Raw genomic sequence first — 20,353 nt, 5'->3', positions numbered from 1 at the left:
CACTTTAAATTTGCATCCTATTTAATTTGTGATCTACACTTATATAAAGGTAGAAATACTACGAAGTAGACTTTAAGAGACACTTAAGCTTCTCAATCAGTTCACCTCAAAAGGAGGTGCAGGCTCTCCCTTCCACTTACCACTGCTATTTAATTGTCTAAATGGGGTACTTTATAATGTATGATTAAGAAGTACATTTTAATGTTGCCAATAACTGCCAGTGTTCAACAAATACAGTCACTGAATCAGATAAAAAACCCTAAACTCTATTCTTATATAGATTATCAATAATAAGAACAAATGGGAGACATGGGAGAGAAATATAAATCCCTAAACAAAGCCACCCATCATTCTAACCACAGAACAGATCCTCAAGGTCACCACACTCACATCAGTAAGTTTTTACTCACTGAGTGTCAGAATTCCTGCATTCTGTGTTTTCCAGCAAAGTTAAACAAGAGAAAGCACAGAACTGATTTTGCAGTGTACCTGCACACCTAAATGGGCATTAGAGAACCTCAGGTCCTTCACTTCATCAAAGTGTTTAATTTACACTTTGCCAGATAATTTTTCCCACACAGTTTTACAACTGCTGTAAGGAAGGAATTTACAGTCTTTCCTGAATTCAAATCCTTAAAAGCTGCCCAGGAGATTCAAAGTACCAAGTTACAACAGTGACACCTATAATAAATGAAAACTATTTTCCTGCAAACTCCACCAAGACATCTAAATTAATTTTGAGAGCTCCTACCTCAGTCTTCTTGGGAGAAACTTTCTCTTTCTTTGGTGTTGTCTTCTCTTCTTTCCCTGAAGCTGCTTTTCCTCTTGATAGTGAATTTTGCGCACCTCTTTCCTTTTCAGCAATCTCTTCTTTTTTACCATCAGATGATTGTGAGGATAAACAAGAACCTTTCAACTGTTCAGATTTAGTTTCTGGCTTTGCAGAGTAATTCTTGGCTGCACCAGCTGAGTCTGTTGCTTTCACTTGAAAGGAAGCAGAGGAAGAAGAGCTCATATATAAAAATGTATCCCATTAATATTATAAATTAGTGCAATGCTTTTCAGTTTCTGTGTCCTACCTCTTTCTGTCTGCTTATACCCTGCTGTTGCATTAGGGCTGCTGTTGATGCTCAGTACTGTTTGCTCTCCTTCTGTGTTTTTCCGAGCCTAAATAAACACACAATGCCAAAGTCAGGATGTGTGTCCCAAGCTACCACAGGGACACAGCAACACACTTCACTTAATTGTGACTAGAACCTAAAATACCATCCCAACAGAGGCATCCAGCACACACTGTGTGATTAGGCAGGACACCCTTTACTGAGCAAGGAAAAGCCAGAGGGAAGTATAAGGAGTATGCTATTTCCATGAAAACACTTTCCTGCTGTTTTTAATGTATTTGTACGGAAGTCCCAAAACAAAGGTGCACAAATAAGAACACTCCCAGCACTGCAACTCCTAAAAGGTTTAAAAAGAATTCAACCTTTTTCTTCTGTGGTGTTTCATCCAACATGGCCAGAGTTCTAGCAAATTCTTCATCTTCATGCAGCTGTCTCTCCAGCTGAAAGAAAAAAAAAATATTTTTAGGCTAATGCCAAACAAGTTCCAACTCTACTGTATTTTTAAAAAACCTCTAAGTGAGCACATAGCTAGAAAAAGGGTGTCCTACCAGAGGCAAATGAATTTCTGGAAATGGCACTGAAGAATTACTTGTCTCCTCCAGAAAGCAAGACTAGTTAAATCTAGTGAGAAAAATGGATCTGTTGCACTAGAAACATTATTGTGCCTGTATAAGCCGTTTTCAAAGGAGTTTTCTGTTAATATATTTTATTGTTGTGTACCCTTTGTATTAAATAATCAAACTTTGAAGGGTGCACCTCATAACAAACAGCCTGCAACAACATGTAACCCGCTGGTTTTATCAAAAACAGGCCCAGAAGACAAGTAGTAACAATGCCTGTTAAAAATTATGATGTCTCCAGAATGAATGTTTTATTCTCATTTACTACTAGCAAAAAAAAAAGTATATAAATGTATATAAAAAAAGTTTGTCTGTTTTGGAGAACATAACTACTGCCCTTAGCCCTGCTCTTAGTGTCAGCTCCATTTACTTTAGGGAAGCAAATATACTTTAACTTTCTATTACTTACACTGGTACAACTGATTTTCTCCGATGGAAGAACCAGTAAGAACAAATAGTGCACAACATATGTGAAATTTACTTATTGGTTGTAAAAAAACCCACCAAATTTAGTTTGGCTTCTTTTTTATTTCACTTAACAACATAAACCTGACATCACCAGTGACAACTGATCTGTCAGTTACCTTTCCTGTCCAATATGGTGCCTTGGGGAAAAAAACCTTTTCAATTCATGAATAGTGTTCATTATTGCCAATAAATATTGACCATTGTTTCAACAAGAGAACAACAAAATTACTTTCATAATTCCAACATGCCATGCTCTAAGATCCCAATAGATAACTTTACAAAACCACAGGCATTGTTTGTACATGTCCATAACAGTGAAATCTACCTTCCCTGAGTATGGTGAGAAAGGGAAAGGGCAGAGACCACCCAGTGCAAAGCAGACTGAGGCAGAGATACACCTGATACAAAGTACTGGGATGCACAGAAACTCTGACTGTTCTAGACAAGATCAGTTCAAATGAAAGACATCATCTTATTTTTCCTGACAGGCTGTTTAACTTTCTAGTAGGGTAAAGCTGGATTCATTTACTCTCATCCTTACCTTCAGAGGTGCAGATTTGTCTGTACAATCTACTTACTTCAAACAATACTCAATATTACAAATATATGTGGAAAATGAAATTTTCCCAAAAGCAAGTAAATATGTATCAGTGCACCTTCCCCTCATATTAGTACTGATTCAAACAGGAAAGTTAAGATATGCAAGAGTCATTCACATTTTCCTCAACTATAAGAAAATTCAAAAGACAAGTAAAACAGATCATGGATGGTAATGACTCTTAATTTTTCACTCCAGAGAATGAAAAAAACATAACACCATCAAAACACTACCAAATCATGAGGAAGGAGGAGGTGAATTCTGTGTGAAAGGCAGGATTATTAGAAGCACAACAGCTGCACAGACAAAGTCTGGATAAAGAGAAAATAGATTAAGTGCTACATTCTATTAACATAACTGAAATAATGCCTATAAAATAACTGTGTGACCAGGCTTGTGCATATTGATGAATTTTATTACACTTAGTTACAGCATATCTGGAAAGTCCATCTTAACTTCTTAAGGAAAACCAATTTTAAGTTAAACAAACTGCTCTTGATATAGAGCATTAAATTTGTAGAGCTTTTACCTCTGAATCTTCTTCAAGCTGCAGTTGCCTAGCAATGGCCTCATCATCTAGTGTGCTGTCTCTGCTCTGTGAAGGCTATATTAAAGAAAAAAAGACCAACCATTCAGTTGCCCCATTACTGTGTCAATTATAATAATTTCACATGTACCAATTCCTTCTGTATGCTTCTAGAACAGGACTGTGAATGAGACATGCAACATTAATTGCTAGCTCTCTAACCTAAACACTATTAAACAAGGCTATTTTCAAGGGATTACTACAACATAAATATCTCAACTCTTCAAACCATGCTGAACAGCTATCAAAGTTGCCCCACTTGAAAAATACATCAGTAACTACACCGGGAACTTCTAAGTTCCTCCATACTTGGTGCTTTGTTATTCCATGAATATGTGCCCCATAAAGCTTGGGAAAACAACCTTCTCCCTCTTACCTGCCTGCCCCCCACCCTCAAATATAAGCTATCCCTTCCACTCACCAACCTCAGAAAACTTAATGGATTTCAAGAAAAGTCACTTGTGAAGGGGCAATAAGAAAACACTACCTTCAACTTTGTGCTATCTTATCAAACATGGAAATACTACACCAAACTTGTATTTAAGGACTTGACAAGCACACATGCATCATCAGAGCTCACCTTCTATGTGAGTGATCGTACTGAGTAACACGAGTAGGAGCAGCACTTAAGCATTCCTTGCAGTCCAACTGTTCATTCTGAGCTGCCATCAGACACATGAGCAGCCTAAGGAGCCTCACCAGTACTCACCTCTTTCCTTTTACTTGCTACCAGCTTCTTTTCTGAGCGTTGGACACTCCTTGTCCCAAAGAAATCAAGTGCAGAGGTGGGAGTCTGTTTCACTGGAGAGAGGGGTTTGCTTTTAGCTTGTGGTTTTACCTCTTCTTTTTTCCCAGTATTTGTTCCTGGACAACCAATCGCTGACGTCCCGTTCTCCTTCGGTTTCAGGGAAATTCTTTTATTGGCAAAATCATCATCTTCATCTAAACACAAAGAGAATTCCATTACTTCTGGTACACAGAACTCAAGTTCTAATAACAGAACTGCCAAGAAAACTATTTTGGCACATTACATCAACTCAAATCCTAAAAAAATGCTACAGGCATTCAGAAGTTTTCTGAAAAAAAGTCTGAGTTGCTCAACACGTAGCATTTAACAACTTCCAGTAGCATAACTTGAGTCTGAACAGATTCAGTACTGAAACAACACCACAACATTGTTACTTGTGCTCATACATTACCTCTCAATTAGATAAGTTCACAAGGAATGCCTTCCCTTCTTAAATGAGGAAAACAATAAACAGAAGATCTAGATAATGAAATTTGAACTCCCTCTTTAATTCATGTCAAATTGAACAGCACAACTCTTCCTTTCACATTTTATGTTATGCACAAAGGCACATCTATTTTATTACTTTATAGTATTCATCAACAAAGCAGCTAACATAAGCTTTGTAGACACATATTCTCAAGAATTTCCCTATCTTACACTACAAATGAAGGAAAAATATCAGAACGTTTTCTTTACGGAAAAAAAAAAGAAAAAAGGATTCTTGTGTAAGCTTCCTAGTTATTTTTAAAGTATTGCTCATAGTTTGTGAATGTTTTAGCAGAAATATTTCAATTCCATTTTTTCACTTTTTCCCTGTTAGAGATTCTATGAGCTCTCTACATCTCTGCACTTAAACACACTCTCCTTCCAGTACAGTCAAAACCAACTCAAAGAAAAGCAACAATTTCACAGAACACAGAAATCAGGGTCAGCAAGACAAAATGGATTTTTCAGTTTGAAAGGAGGAGGAAAAGTGAATTCTTCTACAAACACAAAGTGAGCAAATAAACTGAAAGAAAATCCCCAAAATTAATATTAGACACTCTATAAAAGCAGCAGAAAGATCTGAGAGGAACAGAAACAGAGCCTGGTTTATTTGCATACCTCTAACTGAAGTCTAGTTTTACTTTTCCCAAAATAGAGATCTTTTAGACACTCACCTCAACATATCATAAACACAGATTGCTCTAAACATCTGTTTTTTAACAGAACTTGAATTTACAGTATTATCACAAAAACATGTTCATTTTCCAGCAACCCCTAACTGAAGTCCCCACATTTCTTTTCATACAAAAATTTGTTTTCTTACCACTTCCCTAAGTTTAGAAGATGCTATATGTCTGTCACCTCTCATTTTTGTTGTATTCTAGACAAAGATAGAGGGAAACAATTATTTTTTGTTTCATCTGTTCTCAACAGATGGCAGTGTTTTGAAGTGTTTCAGGCAGCTGCCAGAACTTGCTGCTACTGAGCACTTACTAGACAGAATATAATGAGAACCAAGCAGGATTCCACCTATTGCTGGGAGAGAAAGTTCAGACAGGTAAAAACTAACACAAAGATGCATCTCTAAGGGGGTAAATTAGTTCAGCAGTTAAATTAAGAATGCCTGAAGACAAAAATTTATCCAAGAGAAAGTGGCATTTCAGCCAACTCAATTCACAAAGCAATATATAGAAGGGAAAATTCAACCCAGGCCCTCGGCTGAGCAGCAAGTTTTACACAAAGCTAAAAGCTTTACTATTCTCAACACGATTTATTTTCCCAATGCAGCAGTAAATGTCCTGCTGCCATTTAGCTCAATTTAACAAGCTGTGACTATTCAGGGAGATTTGGACACTAGATGCTGTAGACTCCTAATTTACTGTAGTTTCAAGTCTAAAGAGGAGATTGCTTATCTCAAACAATTTAAAGAATATTTCTGGTTCTTTCAAATTTTTCAGTTTAACAAAAAAACATTTGCAGGAATAAAATATGCTGTTACTGTAAATCATCAGTTAATGTAAATGTAATTACATTTATTTGTCTTAAGATTACACAAAAATCCTATTCTGCCCCCGTGCTCCCAGCTTTTCTTAAACTAAGGACTGCTCAATGCTAAAAAAGAACTTTCACTTATCATGATTGTTATCAGAGGATCTGTATGCAATATTGATTTTTTTCATTATTCACTTATAACAATAAATAGCAATAAAACCCAACAGGATATTGCTTTCTCTTAAGTAGAAAGAAGTAAATACAATTAGATTTTAATTAAAAAATTTATACACCTAAGTCATTTATGAAGCCACTACCACGTATGATCAATAGTTAGAACTTGGCTTTAATTATGTTGTTCCAAGAAATGACAATATTAGAAGCATTTATTGACTGCAAGCAGTGGCTGAAGACAGGCAAGAGACTCACTTATGAACAGTCACTGATAAACAAAAATAAAGAAAGGGAGAATGAGAACATGGAGGCTGCCATTAGGAAACGAAACCAGCCTGATTCTATTAAAAGTGGGTTTCAAAAGAGGCTTTAGGGGACTGACACTCAGGCTACATTTTCATCCCAGGTTCAGGAAATCCATAAGCACATCACAAATTCACCTATCTCCAGGCACTCCCCTTAGTTCAAGTACTGATAAACATCAACTTTTTTAGCAAAACCCTAACACTTTTCCTCGAAACCAACTGCTCCCACACACCTACTGCCACAGAAGTGAACTGCAAAGTTAATCAGCTGCACCCTTCCAGTCTCCTTATAAGCACAAAGGCAACTTGATTTACAACTCTGAAGGTGCCAAGAGAGTAATTCTATTGCTGCTGGACTAATCAGGTCAATGTTGCTCAACACGTGACCTGTAACAGGAAAAAGATCTCTTCTTATTCATACCTGCAAGACAGTAATTTGTGGGAAATACAAGTGACAATTTGGGGTTTAACTTGCAAAAATTGCAGTTTAATTGCATTCTTATAGCAATTGCTGGGCAAACCTTGAGATAGCTTTACATGGGGGCATGGACTTCACTGAGAAATAGGAATCAATTTCATCAACTCAATGACTTTTCTGTTGTAAAACCTGTCTATAGCAGAACACAACTATTCCAAGAACAGCCATTTCCTGTTTACAATGATCCATTTTTGTGTACTACATAAAGAAAAAATATCCTGAACATACACTTCTTTATTTTTTCCAGGATCAGCTCAGAACTACAAACACAAGTAAAGACCATATATTCTAGTAGAGGCTTCTGGAAATCAAGTACATGCAACAAAGGGAAAGCTAATCATGTGATCAGTGGAACATACAGGCAGTGACACTCAGGAGATTGCTTTTAATTATTTTGTACACAAACACTACACATGAAGCAGGGATCTATTATGCCGGGCAATGTAGGAGGACAAACTTCCCTAGCAACAAACAATTGCCATCCTGGGGGTTTTAAGAGCTATTCCACGACATTAAAGCACAGCTGGCTTTCATTTTATATACTGTTCCAACAGAAGCACAATTATGTTAATAAACCAATGCCAGCAGGTCGCTTGTAACTGTTTGTTATTCCTCTTCCTCTTTCCTATCCTCACCCTTTCTCAAAAGTTTCACCTGTTGATTACTGAACACCTGCAGTTTTTCCCTGGCTGAGTCTGATGAAAATTATCTCAGCTGTTTTAAACATAAATTCGGATCCTTTTAAAAGGCTTGGGTACAGGAACTACCCCAGCCAATCTAAAAAGGGAGCACTCCACTGCAGGCAGGGACAATGGCAACAAGCAGCATAGGACAGGCCCTCAGAACAATGTATTTTATTAATTTATTATTTCTGTACAGTTGAGTTGCCCATCACTAGAGAATAAGTCCTTGGTTCCTATTCTATTTAGGATACAAAATATTTGAGGCAGGGACAGCCTGTTACTATGATGTCATAACACCAACTCCAAATATAGGCAGGGCATCTACAGATCATAACTAACTTCTACTCATTACATATGTTGAATGGCATTTGTAGACTACTACATAAGGATTTCTGTATAGAGCTAAATGACTACATCCTAAAATCATTAAATCTACATTACTTGTAAAAAATTATAATATTCTGGACATTTTTCAGTTTCAATGACACCTCTTCTGCACAAGTACTTAAACCAGTTCCTGTCCTAGAGGACCTGCCATCGCCAGCAACAGGCACTGCTGTCTAAGCTAAATGGAGGGCGCAGATGATAAGGTTTGTCTACAGTCCTAGTATTGACATTATTTACTTTACCTATGAATGGGTCAGTACCCAACACTCCCAGCACTTGGCAGGATTGAGTTTTGTACTCATCTTTTGCCTAAAGTAACTCTTTAAGAAGATTATCTTTAAGATAACCATTTCTCAAAAAAGCCAGCAAGTCTATTCCAACTCAACCCCTGCAACTCCTTCCAAAGAACAGATGCCATGTGTGATTAGCAAAGTGTATTTTTCTTTCTCCTTATTTAAAAAACCTAGCAGTTGCAACCTATATTTAAAAATTTAGATATTATGTCATGAAGTCACATTAGATTTTTCATGCCATTTCTCAAAAAGCTAACTGATTTTAGTGCTACATGTACTACAAACATGCACTTTAAACCACAATTGTTACCATTTGGCCTATATTGACATGTCAAGGTTCTGTGCTGTTATAAAGCTTACATGAATCATTTCACCTTTACACCCCTGAAATAAATTTACCTTTGGATTTTTCAGTTAATAAAAGGCAACCTTAGAAAGTTGCCTCTGCTTTATTTTTCACTTTGAGATAAAAAGGTTTAGGGATACAACACTGAAATGCAGTTAACTACCATGAGTTAGACATTTGAGTGTCAAACTACATAGCCTTTGATATCCTTGGTCCAATACACACCAAATAAAACTGTTAGTCAAGTCTCTATGCTTAGTTTTGGGACCATTAAAATACCTAAGAAAGGTGAATGTATTTAAACCAAAGTAAATTATCTTAATCTGCAAACCCACCAATTAGAACAACTCCTTCCAAATGAAATGCTTGCACTTGGCACAGAAACAGCTGTGTGTATAACCTCAGCAAGCAATTAGAAGGGATCAGTCCACCAACTCATTCCAGCTTATTATTATTGAAACTTCTATTCACTTGAGCAGGTTACTTTTCTACAACAGTAGTTCACAGAAGCAGATCTGAATCCCACCACGCAATGAAATTTTCTGTTCTGCTTTAATTGCCTGAAGTTACCTGCGTGAGAAGAATATTCAGTAATGCCCATGAATAATTACAAAACAGGAAAAGAGGTAACTTCAAGCAATCAAGGAAAGTATAAATGTGCTAAATTTTATAATGTGTATAAATGTGCTGCAGCTCAGGTAGCTCAACTTGCTAAGCCTCTCAGGACACAGTGCTCTGTTTTCCAAAAAAATCAATCAGCGTAGAAAAAAAATCCAAACATAAATCCTCTTTTACATTTTGAACTAATCTAGCAGATTAAGCACATTAAGACCAGTTACTCTGGCAGTTCAATAAGGAGATCTGAAAGGGAAAAAGAACATCTCCAGCATGGTGAATAGGAACAGGCAGAGGAAAACAGCAACATCTTGAGCTAACACAGCTACAGCTTGAAGACCTGCCACAGAGACTAAACTAAAATTAATTTTATTTCATGTCCTACTACATTTTAAATACAGGCTGACAAGTAATTCTAATGTATTCTGATAAATTAATCCTTTTTTTTTAAATCAGAACTGCATTTATTTCTCAATGTTGCTGCTATCCTAGTTTCTGTAGAAAGAAAAAAAGACCACTTCTATAAGAATAAAATTATATTTTACTTCATGCACACCTCTGGTTTACACCTACTCCCCTATTCAGGGAGTTAACTACGCTCATACATTCACTATGTTCATGCAACACTCCTCTCAAGAGTTTGAGTACAAGACCACATTTACCATGACATGACCCTTACGTTGTGCTGCTGGTATTCCCAAACTTAACCAAATCAACTTTAAACAGGCTCACTCCTCAGTAACTTATGCATTCTCCTCTATAACACCCATCCCTGCTTCTTCAGAGGACTTCTGCCAGAACCTACTCTCATTCCTCAATGCACTTCAAAACTCCCTTAAGGTTCAACTACACCTTCTCAACTGACCTTTCATGAAACACTTTAGAGGAAAGTTAACACACAAAATACTATTTATCTCTTCTTCACATTCTCACTCAAGTATAGCATTGTCCATAAGTAAGTATTGCCCAGAAATGCCAGTGACAACATTTTATTTCCCCATTAAATATGTCAGTGAAGGACATGCTTATTCACTACCTGCTGCCCATTTGAACCTGTGCTTGGATGTAGGGACTATTTTTTTGCCCACCAGTATTAGCACTTAATAATTTTTTTGTCTGAGGTTGTTTGGGTTTGTTTTGTTGTTTATTTCCCTATCCCAAATATTCTCTACATTAAAAGAGTCTTTATTATCAAGGACCTTCACAAGCTATTCTTTTTGTCCTGTCTTCTCAGCTCCAAAGGAACAATTTTCCAGTAACCTGCAGACCTCCTCAGTTCCCACCATGTCAGTTTTTCTACCTTTATGCCCATCACTACTATAAGGCTTTTCTATTTTTAAAAATATTAAAGCAATCAAGGCAATTGCTACATACACATGATTACCTCTACACAATGTATATGAAAGGTAAGAATTCTCTTCAGGCAAGGTCAAAATTCTTGCTGAATAACCACATATGATGAAACCAGATGAGGTTCAACAAACCACACTAACAGGTCATCTACAAAGCTCAAGGTTCCATACTTCATTAAACAGTGCAAGTATTATTTTAACAAGTGCAATGAACATTTGGGTTTCTCCCAATGCCCTAAGTCTGTACTACTAACAAAAAAGGCTCTTTTTCCCCCCTTGTTACTGTGCAGAACAACTTAGTTTAATGATGGCCAAAGATAAAACTAAATATTTATTTAGATTAAATGTATCTATAAAAACAAAGAGCAACTATTCTTGCTTTGTTCTTTTGCCTTTTAAAAAAATTAACTTGTTCACAAGCCAATAAGAAACAAACCAACACAATAATCCAGATCAGTCTACTTTTATTCAAACCAAAGGGTTCATTTCCCCAAACACTTTTGGAGAAAGCTGGATACCACACAGATATACAGATCAGCTGAAAAGAAATTCCAGCAACAAGAGGAAGAAAGTTTCAAATTAAATTGAAAAATAGGCTGAGGCAATTAACTACCAAACTTCTACTGCCTTCTTGATGCCAAAAGGCTCTTTCAGACACTGTCATTGACAGAGCCCTTGAGAATGAGATTCTGATTTTTGAATGAGTCCTAGCAGTATATTCTTGATTTAAGTTTTCAGTTCCGTAACAGTAAAAAAAAGAAAAGGACAAATTTCTACAAAATTTGTTAGAACCTTTTCTACCTATATGTCTACATTCCTAATCTTGTAAAATACATTTATCTCAAGCCAGCTGCTGTATCGATACCACTTCAATGCACTCAGCTTGACAGTTCCATCAAGCTGAAGGAACTATTTATAGAAATTATCAGAAAACAAAATTCAAGCATTATGTCTCAAGGTTATAAAGTATTGTTTTAGAATACACTGTTAAATCAAACCTGTGTGTACTTAAGACTCTTTTGATAAGAGTAACCTTGAGCCCATGGTTTTCAGGGATTTCACTAATAACCTTGACTAGTGTTCCCATGGTATCCCTATCCAAAAACATCTGATTACACCACTTGGAATTGCATAATAAATCTAAATATATACTGTTTATTCCTCAGGAATTTGATAATTTACCTACTATGAGATAAATGCTTTTAAAGATCATTTTAATTAGGAAAGAATTGTGGAAAAACTGTCAAAGGAAACAAAGCTTTGAGTAAAAAGATAAATAAGACAAATAAAACATTCATGTTATTTTGGAAAATTGAGCTCATTTGAATACCTGATGTGGTACAGCAGTATGCCAGGTCAACTACCAAGGACAAGCAAAATAAGCACAACGTATCTATCCTAGAGACACAGAAGACCCCAAGGAGGAAGAAAGGTACAGAAAAAATCAGCTGAGCCAGACTTCTAATACAATACTGCAGCAAACAATCCCTTTTTGTTTTAAAAATGCATGGTATTTTTATAGGGAGGCAATGTTTATGTTCAGCAATAAACTTACAAAAAAAAATACTAGCATACCTAAGGACAGTGTCCTCTATTCCAAAATAAGTGTAATAAAACTCAAAGAGGGATTACAGAAGCCCTACTGAAACTATATTCTTTAAAAAACATGTTTTATCAAAACAGATTTGGATTCAAGTCTGCTAATTCAATCACAGTTTTTTCAGTAAGTACTGTGGCTATAAAGAACTCTACTCCAGAGACAAATACAGAAGGCAGAAGGTACAGCAGCTTCAGCCCAGCTCAGACTGGGTGCAGAAAGACAGGCAACCACTGCAGCAACTGACAAAATAAATGTTTGTGTTGAGAGGTAAAAAGAACCTTTTAGTCACCAACATATCACACAGAGATTAGACATGGATTAGACATTATATACCAGGTAAAATGAAAATCCCTGCAGCCAACAGTCATTTCTAACTATGCTAGTGAGCAAATAAACTACATTAAAGGTACTTCCTTAACTTCCTCCCCTAAATCTACGGAATTCTCTTAAGCAAGGAAGCATTACCTCATTAAACCACATGCCTATTTACATCAACCTAAGCCACTACTTACCATCACCTCACTTTTCACCCTGCTCCTGACTTTACAGTACTTAAGGTTAAACTTCTGAAGTGCTTTTGGTTAGCTTGTTTGAGGAGGACATCATTTGTCTTCCTCAATATTAGGTTTTATGGTCACATTTGGGTCTATCAGTCAAACAATCCATCCCAATATAACATAGCCCACCCCACTACAGGTGAACATATAATGATATATTTCTTCCATTACCTGTCTCTGAAATATAAACAACAGGATCCTGCTTTAGAACTTTACCAGGTTTTGAAGCAGCTGCTTTTTTCTCAGGTGACTTCTTGGATTTTTTCACTGACTGCTCCTCCTCTTCTGAATCTGTGTTTTGACCACAACATAAATGTAATTTTCTCCACATACACAACAGGCTTTAATAGATCACATAACAGTAAACATGTGTTCACATACATTCAGCTGAGTGAAAGATTCCATATTCCTACCATATGTTAGGAAGGTCAGAGCATAGCTTCCCTTTTCATCCACCACATAAATGACTAAATGAAAATTTGGTCAGAACTCAGCCTTGACAGTGTTTTTTGTTTCATAACAATAAATGCTTTGTTACTTATTTCAGTAACTGCTATATCTGTACAGCAACCTTTCTAAAAATGAATGCAACCTTCAAAAATATCACAGCAATTTACTTCAAAAAAAAACAAACACACAAAATTAAACAAAAACAAACAAAAATTTTTTAAAAACTCAACATCAAACCCACAAGAAATGTACTATTATGCTGGTATGTTCCAGTAAATGGAAACCTATTCCAAAAACTAACAAGCAAAACCAAAAAAACAGAGAGGTGGTACTCTGATTTTTCAGGAGAACACTGGTGAATTGCCACTCACATCACCAACTATTCTCCATATCCCAAAAACTGTGGAGATGACAGATTTATACTACTGTGGATGACAGATCCCAGCATCCACATGAATAAACAGGAGAAACTGAAGAAGCAGAGACAACTAACAAGTGTTAGAGAGGGCTAACCTCCGGAGTCTCTTTCCATGATAAACACAAATATATTGTAATTATATCTAAAATCAGAGTGGTTATAGTCAATGGACTCGCGTACTGGCACCCTGCACAAAACCACCATTAACAACACCACCAAAAACCCCAACTAAAAAACAAACAGGTTTCCATATTGAAGAGTATAGAGCACTGTTTCTCTTTTTCTATCCTACTACTAAAGGGTTAGAATTTGCCAAATCTCCAAACAATATCAGTACTTTAAAGGTAGCAGCAATATATTAATTTTGTACTCCTACTATTCCCCACTGCTGAACAGGAACTGTTTATAAAACTCAACCCATAAAAACTTTCAGATGTACAATTTACCTAATCAACTTTGCAAGCCAGTGCAAAAAATACAAAGGAATATTCAGAAACAACTGTGAACACTACCTGAATCATAGATTATTCTTCTCTTCTTTTTTGTCCGCTTCTGTTTGGAATCATCTTCACTGGGTGAATTATTCACCTAAGTGCAAAAGTCCATTAGTTCAACCATTAAACAGATCCTCTCAGCTTTTAGTCAGTAACACATTCAAATTTATGAGTGTCAAACAAGTTCTAACAGAAATTATTATTTTCCAATATCACATTTACAAACGGTCTTGTGCCAGCTCCTGTGTGGGAGGGGGAAAGATGCAGCACACAGAAAATAAGGAAGAATTTTCAAATTGAAATTACATAGTCAGAATACTTATTTAAGTAACATCTCACTCTAAATTGTTGTGCTTCACATTATACATTCCATCCTATTAGAAATTCTTCCCCTCTTTAAGTGATTTTTAAATGAGCTTTAGCCATTGCTTTCTATTGTATACAGCTCATGATTAACATGTAAAGTAGTCTGAAACCAGAACCCAATCTAGTTATAATCTGTCATTTTAAAGAATTTGGTCTTTGCAGCAGGTTTAGAGAAGTGATCCCAACAAACACAATGTTCATGTTTCCTGCACAGGTGTTAAAAAAACTGGTCAGCAGGCACCACACAAGAGACTTTCACCTCATTTGTAAGCATGACACATTAATGATATGTCTACATCTACTGAGCACAAATCTTGTGTTTATAAAAATTACATTAGCAAACCTACTTAGAGAACTGTGGCCAAAAGGCAGAATAACTTCAAGTACATCAGACTATTCTTACACAAAGTAACAACTTCCTACCTTTGTCCTACAAACCAATTTTTTTTAATTAGCAATTTTCTTCACCACCTACAAAGTTTTACTGCTAGCAGTTAATTTTAAGTGGCAGTTTCCTCCCATGCCTATAAAAACAATTTACATGTAGTCTGTTATTTTAGTATATGAGAAGAACCGTGACTTTAAAAAATGCTAGATACACAAATAATCCAGCATCAGCAAAACCAAGCACTTCATAAATATGAAAATCAAAACTAACCTTAGTCTCCTTTTCTCTTTTCTTCCCACTTGAGGGTCCTTCACCATTTTTAATTTTTTCACTCTTTTTCACAGCCTCACACTGTTGTCGCTTTCCAGGAGGTACAACACCAAAGAATTTCCGGATATCCTAGTAAAAGGGAAAAGAGTTTTATAAATTTTTAAATACAGACAGCTCTTAACACTACAAAATAGCAATGCACCGTCTCAGCAGTTCCATTACATTTATTGATTTTGAAATTTTGTTTACAGTTCAGCAAACAAAGCCCAGATAGTTAAAGTAGCTACTCAGACACCCACACCACCTGACCCTAATCTCTGAATCATGAAAAAAACTTATTTCTTCCTTAGTTGGGATCTTCACCAAAACATACTGCAAGACAAACTCCCAGCAGCAATGAAACACAGTGACTTAAGACAGATGCATAATTACAATTTTTTTTCTGATTAATTATCACAAACCTAAACCAAACTATTTATGTAATTAAAATGATTAACACAGCTCTGAAGTAGTGTCCCATGTAGAAAGAAAGGACCAGGAGCTTGAAACAGTGAAGTAATGGCACACACTGCATTCTCCACCTTCTCACTAAATAACTAGCCAGCGAGAAATTTATAAAATTTAAATAAAGAAAAATAACACCAAGATCTATTTTGTTACCTTATTTTAGTACCTGTCTACAAAACAGCCATAACAAGCTTTCTAAGCATGTAAAATCAGCAGCTGGAGCTTAAATTTTAGAAAATCAATATTGTACACATAAAAATCACACTTGACTACTCTTTTAAAAATCTAGCAATCCAGTTCCATTAAAAGAAATTGAGGAAAGAGGTACCTGGTTGGTATCACTCCCTCCAGGCTTAGAAGTCATTTCAGAGAAAGCCAGTACCTCCTGCAGCCTAAACCACAGCCAGCAGGGAAAGGCTGGGGCTCAGGACTGCACTGGACACAGCTGGGAGCCATTCCCATCATGGAGTTCAACTGGCACTTCCCTACTATTACAGGGATCCACTAGAAAACTGGCTTCAAGTCTGATTGATAGTAAGAGGTCTTTGAGGCTCTTTTACCAGAAGTCAACTCCTGTCAGTTTGGATTTAGGGCTTAAAATCAATGGAACATGTAATTTGAAAGCATAAACAAAAGATGGGACATGTATAGATTCGTTCAGTTCACTTAAAATAATTTTCTAGAATTGGAAATGTTGTTTCCTGTAAAAATTTAGGCTTCTTGTGTTTTAACTGCATATATTAATACGGATTCAACAAATGGTAGATTGAAAATCATTCTTCCTCATCGTGACTTCACACTTCTCTATCCATGGAATTCATACCTTGAAGCACAGATTTTCAACACTCTACTATTTACATGTATTCCTACAATATAAATGCAGTACTATATAAACTCTGAAATTTTGATAGCCAATACCTATAGCTAATAGGTCTGAAGAGAGCATCTATTTAAAAAGTCTCCAAGCAGATATTTGGACTCAATTACTCAATTATACTCATTATTACTGGCTTCCTTTTAGGCTTAAGGTAACATAGGCAAGAGAAAAGCAAGTATCATTAGATCTTTTACATAGTAAAATAATTTAAATACTTAATACAACACTGCAAAATAAAGTGACTTTAAAGTTCTCTTTTTTTAATAGTTGTTACTGTAAAGCTCAAAATATTTGAGATTTTAATTTTAGATTAACACTAAGGTTCTATTCATTCTACTGTTTTCACTAAAAACTGTTAACTAAGTGAGGTGCTCTGCAAATCTACCTTGTTCTGCCAACCTCTGTGCTACCTGGAAATTGTTACGAGAGGGAACATGGATACATCCCAAAATCACAGTCATGAAGTTTGTACACCTTATAAGTAGTAGTAGTAGGGAATATGTATTACATTGGTTAGGCCAGCTTAAAACCACATGTTTGCTTTAATTTATTTCTAAAGCTTTTCAATAGGCTCCAAAGGCTTTTTAGCAAGATTTATTAATCGCTATTTTTCCTCTAACTTGATGTTGAGTTTGGATTCCAGTTCTGGAATCAGTTTTAAAGTGTAGATAATTCTGTCAGAACCTTTGCAGAACCTTTTGGTGTTTTGAGAACAGGCAATAATACTAGAATTCTTTAAGATTTATACAAGTTTTATGAAATGCAAACTTAAAATACACAGCCCTGAGCTACAAAGGAAGATTGACATCTATGCACAGCCTTCTTCAATATTCTGCTATAAATTCACCAATCTTCTTCAGCTATTCTGTTCCTCAGAGGAAAAGGTAATCTTGCTGACATAACACAGTGAATAGAGAATTGCTTGGGAAAAAAGTATGCCTCAGGGCAACAACAAAGTTACCTTTCAGTGAAGCTTTTACCCAGGAATCATGAAAGATTCTTCATGCTTTTTGTAAAGGCATGCCAGATAAATTATTAATTCACTGCATAACTAATTGCAGAAATCAAGCCACATAAGTATCTACCATACCAGCTTAGATACCAGACAGGATCACTTTCCTCCCTCCTGGTATGTTATCTATTTAACATACTCTGACTGACCCTCCTCTTGGTGTATTATGCCATCCATACATATACAGGACCTCCAGCTGGAAAATCTGTATGTTCAGCTTTTACCTCTGCTTGTTCCAATACAGAAAGGCTGCAACTGTCAAGTTTCCTTCCAGGACACTTGACAGTTGCAGCCTTTGCCGCCAAAGCCCACAGCAATGTGTCCTGTGTATCCTGGAGATACTCACCCCATGGCTGTTCCCTTGCCCAAAAGGCTACAATCACAACAGCCAAGGCGTTTTTGGTGTGGCTCCCCCAGGCTGCTCCAGCACAGCACCAGCAAGGAAGAAGTTGGAGCAGTTCCACCCAGGCAGGAGCTGTAACTAAGAATTCTGATCACTCTCACTCAGTTAGGGGGTGATTTATCCCTAGCATCTGAAAGGCCTAAAAAGCTGCTCAGCTATCTTAGAGCTGTATGGCTGTGCCATCCAGGCCTTGCCTGCTCTGACTACTGCTTCAAATCCTCCCTCTTACACTGCAACAGAAGACCACAGGATTAATCATGCCAGGCTGCAAGTTCTCTCTTGGAAGATTTGTACCTGTCTCTTTACTGGGGAGAGTAACACAAACAGAAACTGAAACCCATTTGTTAGGTAGTACAAAGACTGGGAACTCCAGGAGTGTTTTTACAAGACTAGTGTTTAGTAAAGCAGAATATTTTCCAAAGTAACATCATATAATCCAGTCTGCACCTCAAAATACAAGATAGAAAACTGAACTTCACCAACCCAGCTCAATGACTGCAGTAGAAAGTAAAGCACCTTACTTCAGGTGTAAGTCTCAATGATGGCCTTACATCAAAGCAATCATATTTCTTTCCAGTCTGCCTATTTCAGTGCAAGTTTTGCTCACATATCAGCTCCGACACTTGGCACTTCCAGAACAACTGCACTAACTAAAATCAGATTTATACTATCACTTCAGTGAAACCAGTAACACCTGCTTGGGTAACTACACTTAATGAACAGTTACTGATAGTGGTAACTGCAGAAGTTTTACAAGCAGTATCACAGTTTTAGGTGATGCTCCAGCTCCAGCCATGAGTGTCCCTCTCAGAAAGGGAAACTCCAGAAACCCCTACTCCTGGGCATTCATTCCTTCAGGTGTGCCACTGTAGCTCACTGCTTGGGAACTGGGTCATGGCCACTAATCTGGGTGAAAAAATAAATCCCTTCTAATACAAATCAGTTTGTTGTGTAACTCTGCACACATCAGTTCAGCACAGCTGAGAACAGAGTCAAGCTAACAGGGGCTTCTTATACTTGGCACTACAGGAGAAAAGTTTGCAAGGGTGTGACATTGACATGCAATATGCTCATGCTGTCTCTGCACAAGCACAACAGGCTGCACCATTACAACACCACTGTGCTGCTGCCTCTGTTTCCACAGCTGCAGCAGAGATGGCTGAGCAGCCACTTCAGGGAAAGGGATGAGGCAACTTTTATACTCCCAAAAACGATGGCTGTCTTCGTCCCTTCTAGGACAGACACTGTGAGATGTGTGACGTTCAGAAGATCGCACAGAGGGAGAATGCCTTTGTCCTGGGAAGGTGGGAAAGGAGGAAGCAAGCCTTGCAAGATCAGTTTTCTAAAAAGGTGATAGCAGGGACACAGGACAGGCAGATCCCTTGTTTGAAGAGACCTGAAGTCATCAGCCAGCCCAAAACAAACCATGAAAATATCAGTTTAATAGCACCAGGAGTCTTAGTGCTGGCAGACCTCTGTCATTACAGTAGAAGACTCAGACTGTACCACCCACCATCGCAGAGCACCAGGTGTAAGCTATAAACAAGCTCAAACTCTTTGGAGAGTCCAAAACTAGAGCTGCACCTTAAAATGCAAAATTACTTCTGTAGTTAAGACAGTAAAAGATGTGCACAGAGACTCCATCTGAATAAAAGCAAACTTATTTGAGCCAGAAATGAAAAAGGGATACCGTCTTATGGTGACCGCATAGGTGAGCGGCACTTTGGAAGCACAGGAACGCATAGATGTTTATGTTCAGAATCCCTTTACATCCTACTGAGGGTTGCATAGTTACCGATAAACATTTGTTCACTTCCAGACTTTCAAGCTCTTTTTTTCCCCCATCGAATTGCTTTTCTGCAAATACTGTGCACCCTCCAGCTCGTACCAGACACGCCTGGCGTGTGCTCCCGCTGGAATGGCAGGAGGCGGTAACACCGCGGCACACCGCCTGCACAGCAGCTTTGCTCATCCGCATTCCTTCCCCGGACGAGCCCGCGGTCCGCGCCCTACACCCGCCCGCTGTCGGGGAAAGGGAAACTGGAGAGGCTCAGCCACATTCCCCTCGGCCAAGGGCACTTCCTCGGGCACGGGCTCGCGTTCCAGGCACGCGTGGGAAGCCTCGGCCGCTCGCTGCGGGCGGGAGCGCGGCCTCTCCGCCGCAGCCGCTCGGGCTCCGCGCGGGGCTGCGCGCCCGGGGCCGCCCGCGGGGCTCGCT

The 20,353-nt window shown here is 37.6% G+C and overlaps 1 protein-coding gene across 2 annotated transcripts in view; it reads right to left on the bottom strand.

Annotated features, from left to right (window-relative positions):
• RFC1 (replication factor C subunit 1) overlaps positions 1–20,353 on the bottom strand; it is a 33,342-nt gene that overhangs the window by 12,550 nt on the left and 439 nt on the right. The window contains exons 2-9 of one of the 2 annotated variants that reach the window (XM_041402834.1): positions 15,337–15,465; positions 14,331–14,406; positions 13,122–13,241; positions 4,103–4,335; positions 3,337–3,411; positions 1,484–1,561; positions 1,080–1,167; positions 752–984 (exon numbers count right to left, since the gene is read on the bottom strand). In XM_041402834.1, coding sequence (XP_041258768.1) covers positions 752–984; positions 1,080–1,167; positions 1,484–1,561; positions 3,337–3,411; positions 4,103–4,335; positions 13,122–13,241; positions 14,331–14,406; positions 15,337–15,465 — 1,032 coding nt within the window. The remainder of the gene's footprint in view (positions 1–751; positions 985–1,079; positions 1,168–1,483; positions 1,562–3,336; positions 3,412–4,102; positions 4,336–13,121; positions 13,242–14,330; positions 14,407–15,336; positions 15,466–20,353) is intronic. The other variant, XM_041402835.1, reaches the window with a different exon arrangement.

Source organism: Onychostruthus taczanowskii, unplaced genomic scaffold, assembly GCF_017590055.1.
Source record: "Onychostruthus taczanowskii isolate IOZ18803 unplaced genomic scaffold, ASM1759005v1 scaffold2, whole genome shotgun sequence".
NCBI classification, from domain to species: domain Eukaryota; kingdom Metazoa; phylum Chordata; class Aves; order Passeriformes; family Passeridae; genus Onychostruthus; species Onychostruthus taczanowskii.
The sequence above is the reverse complement of the archived record's forward strand: the minus strand, read 5'-3'. Positions and strand labels throughout refer to the sequence as shown.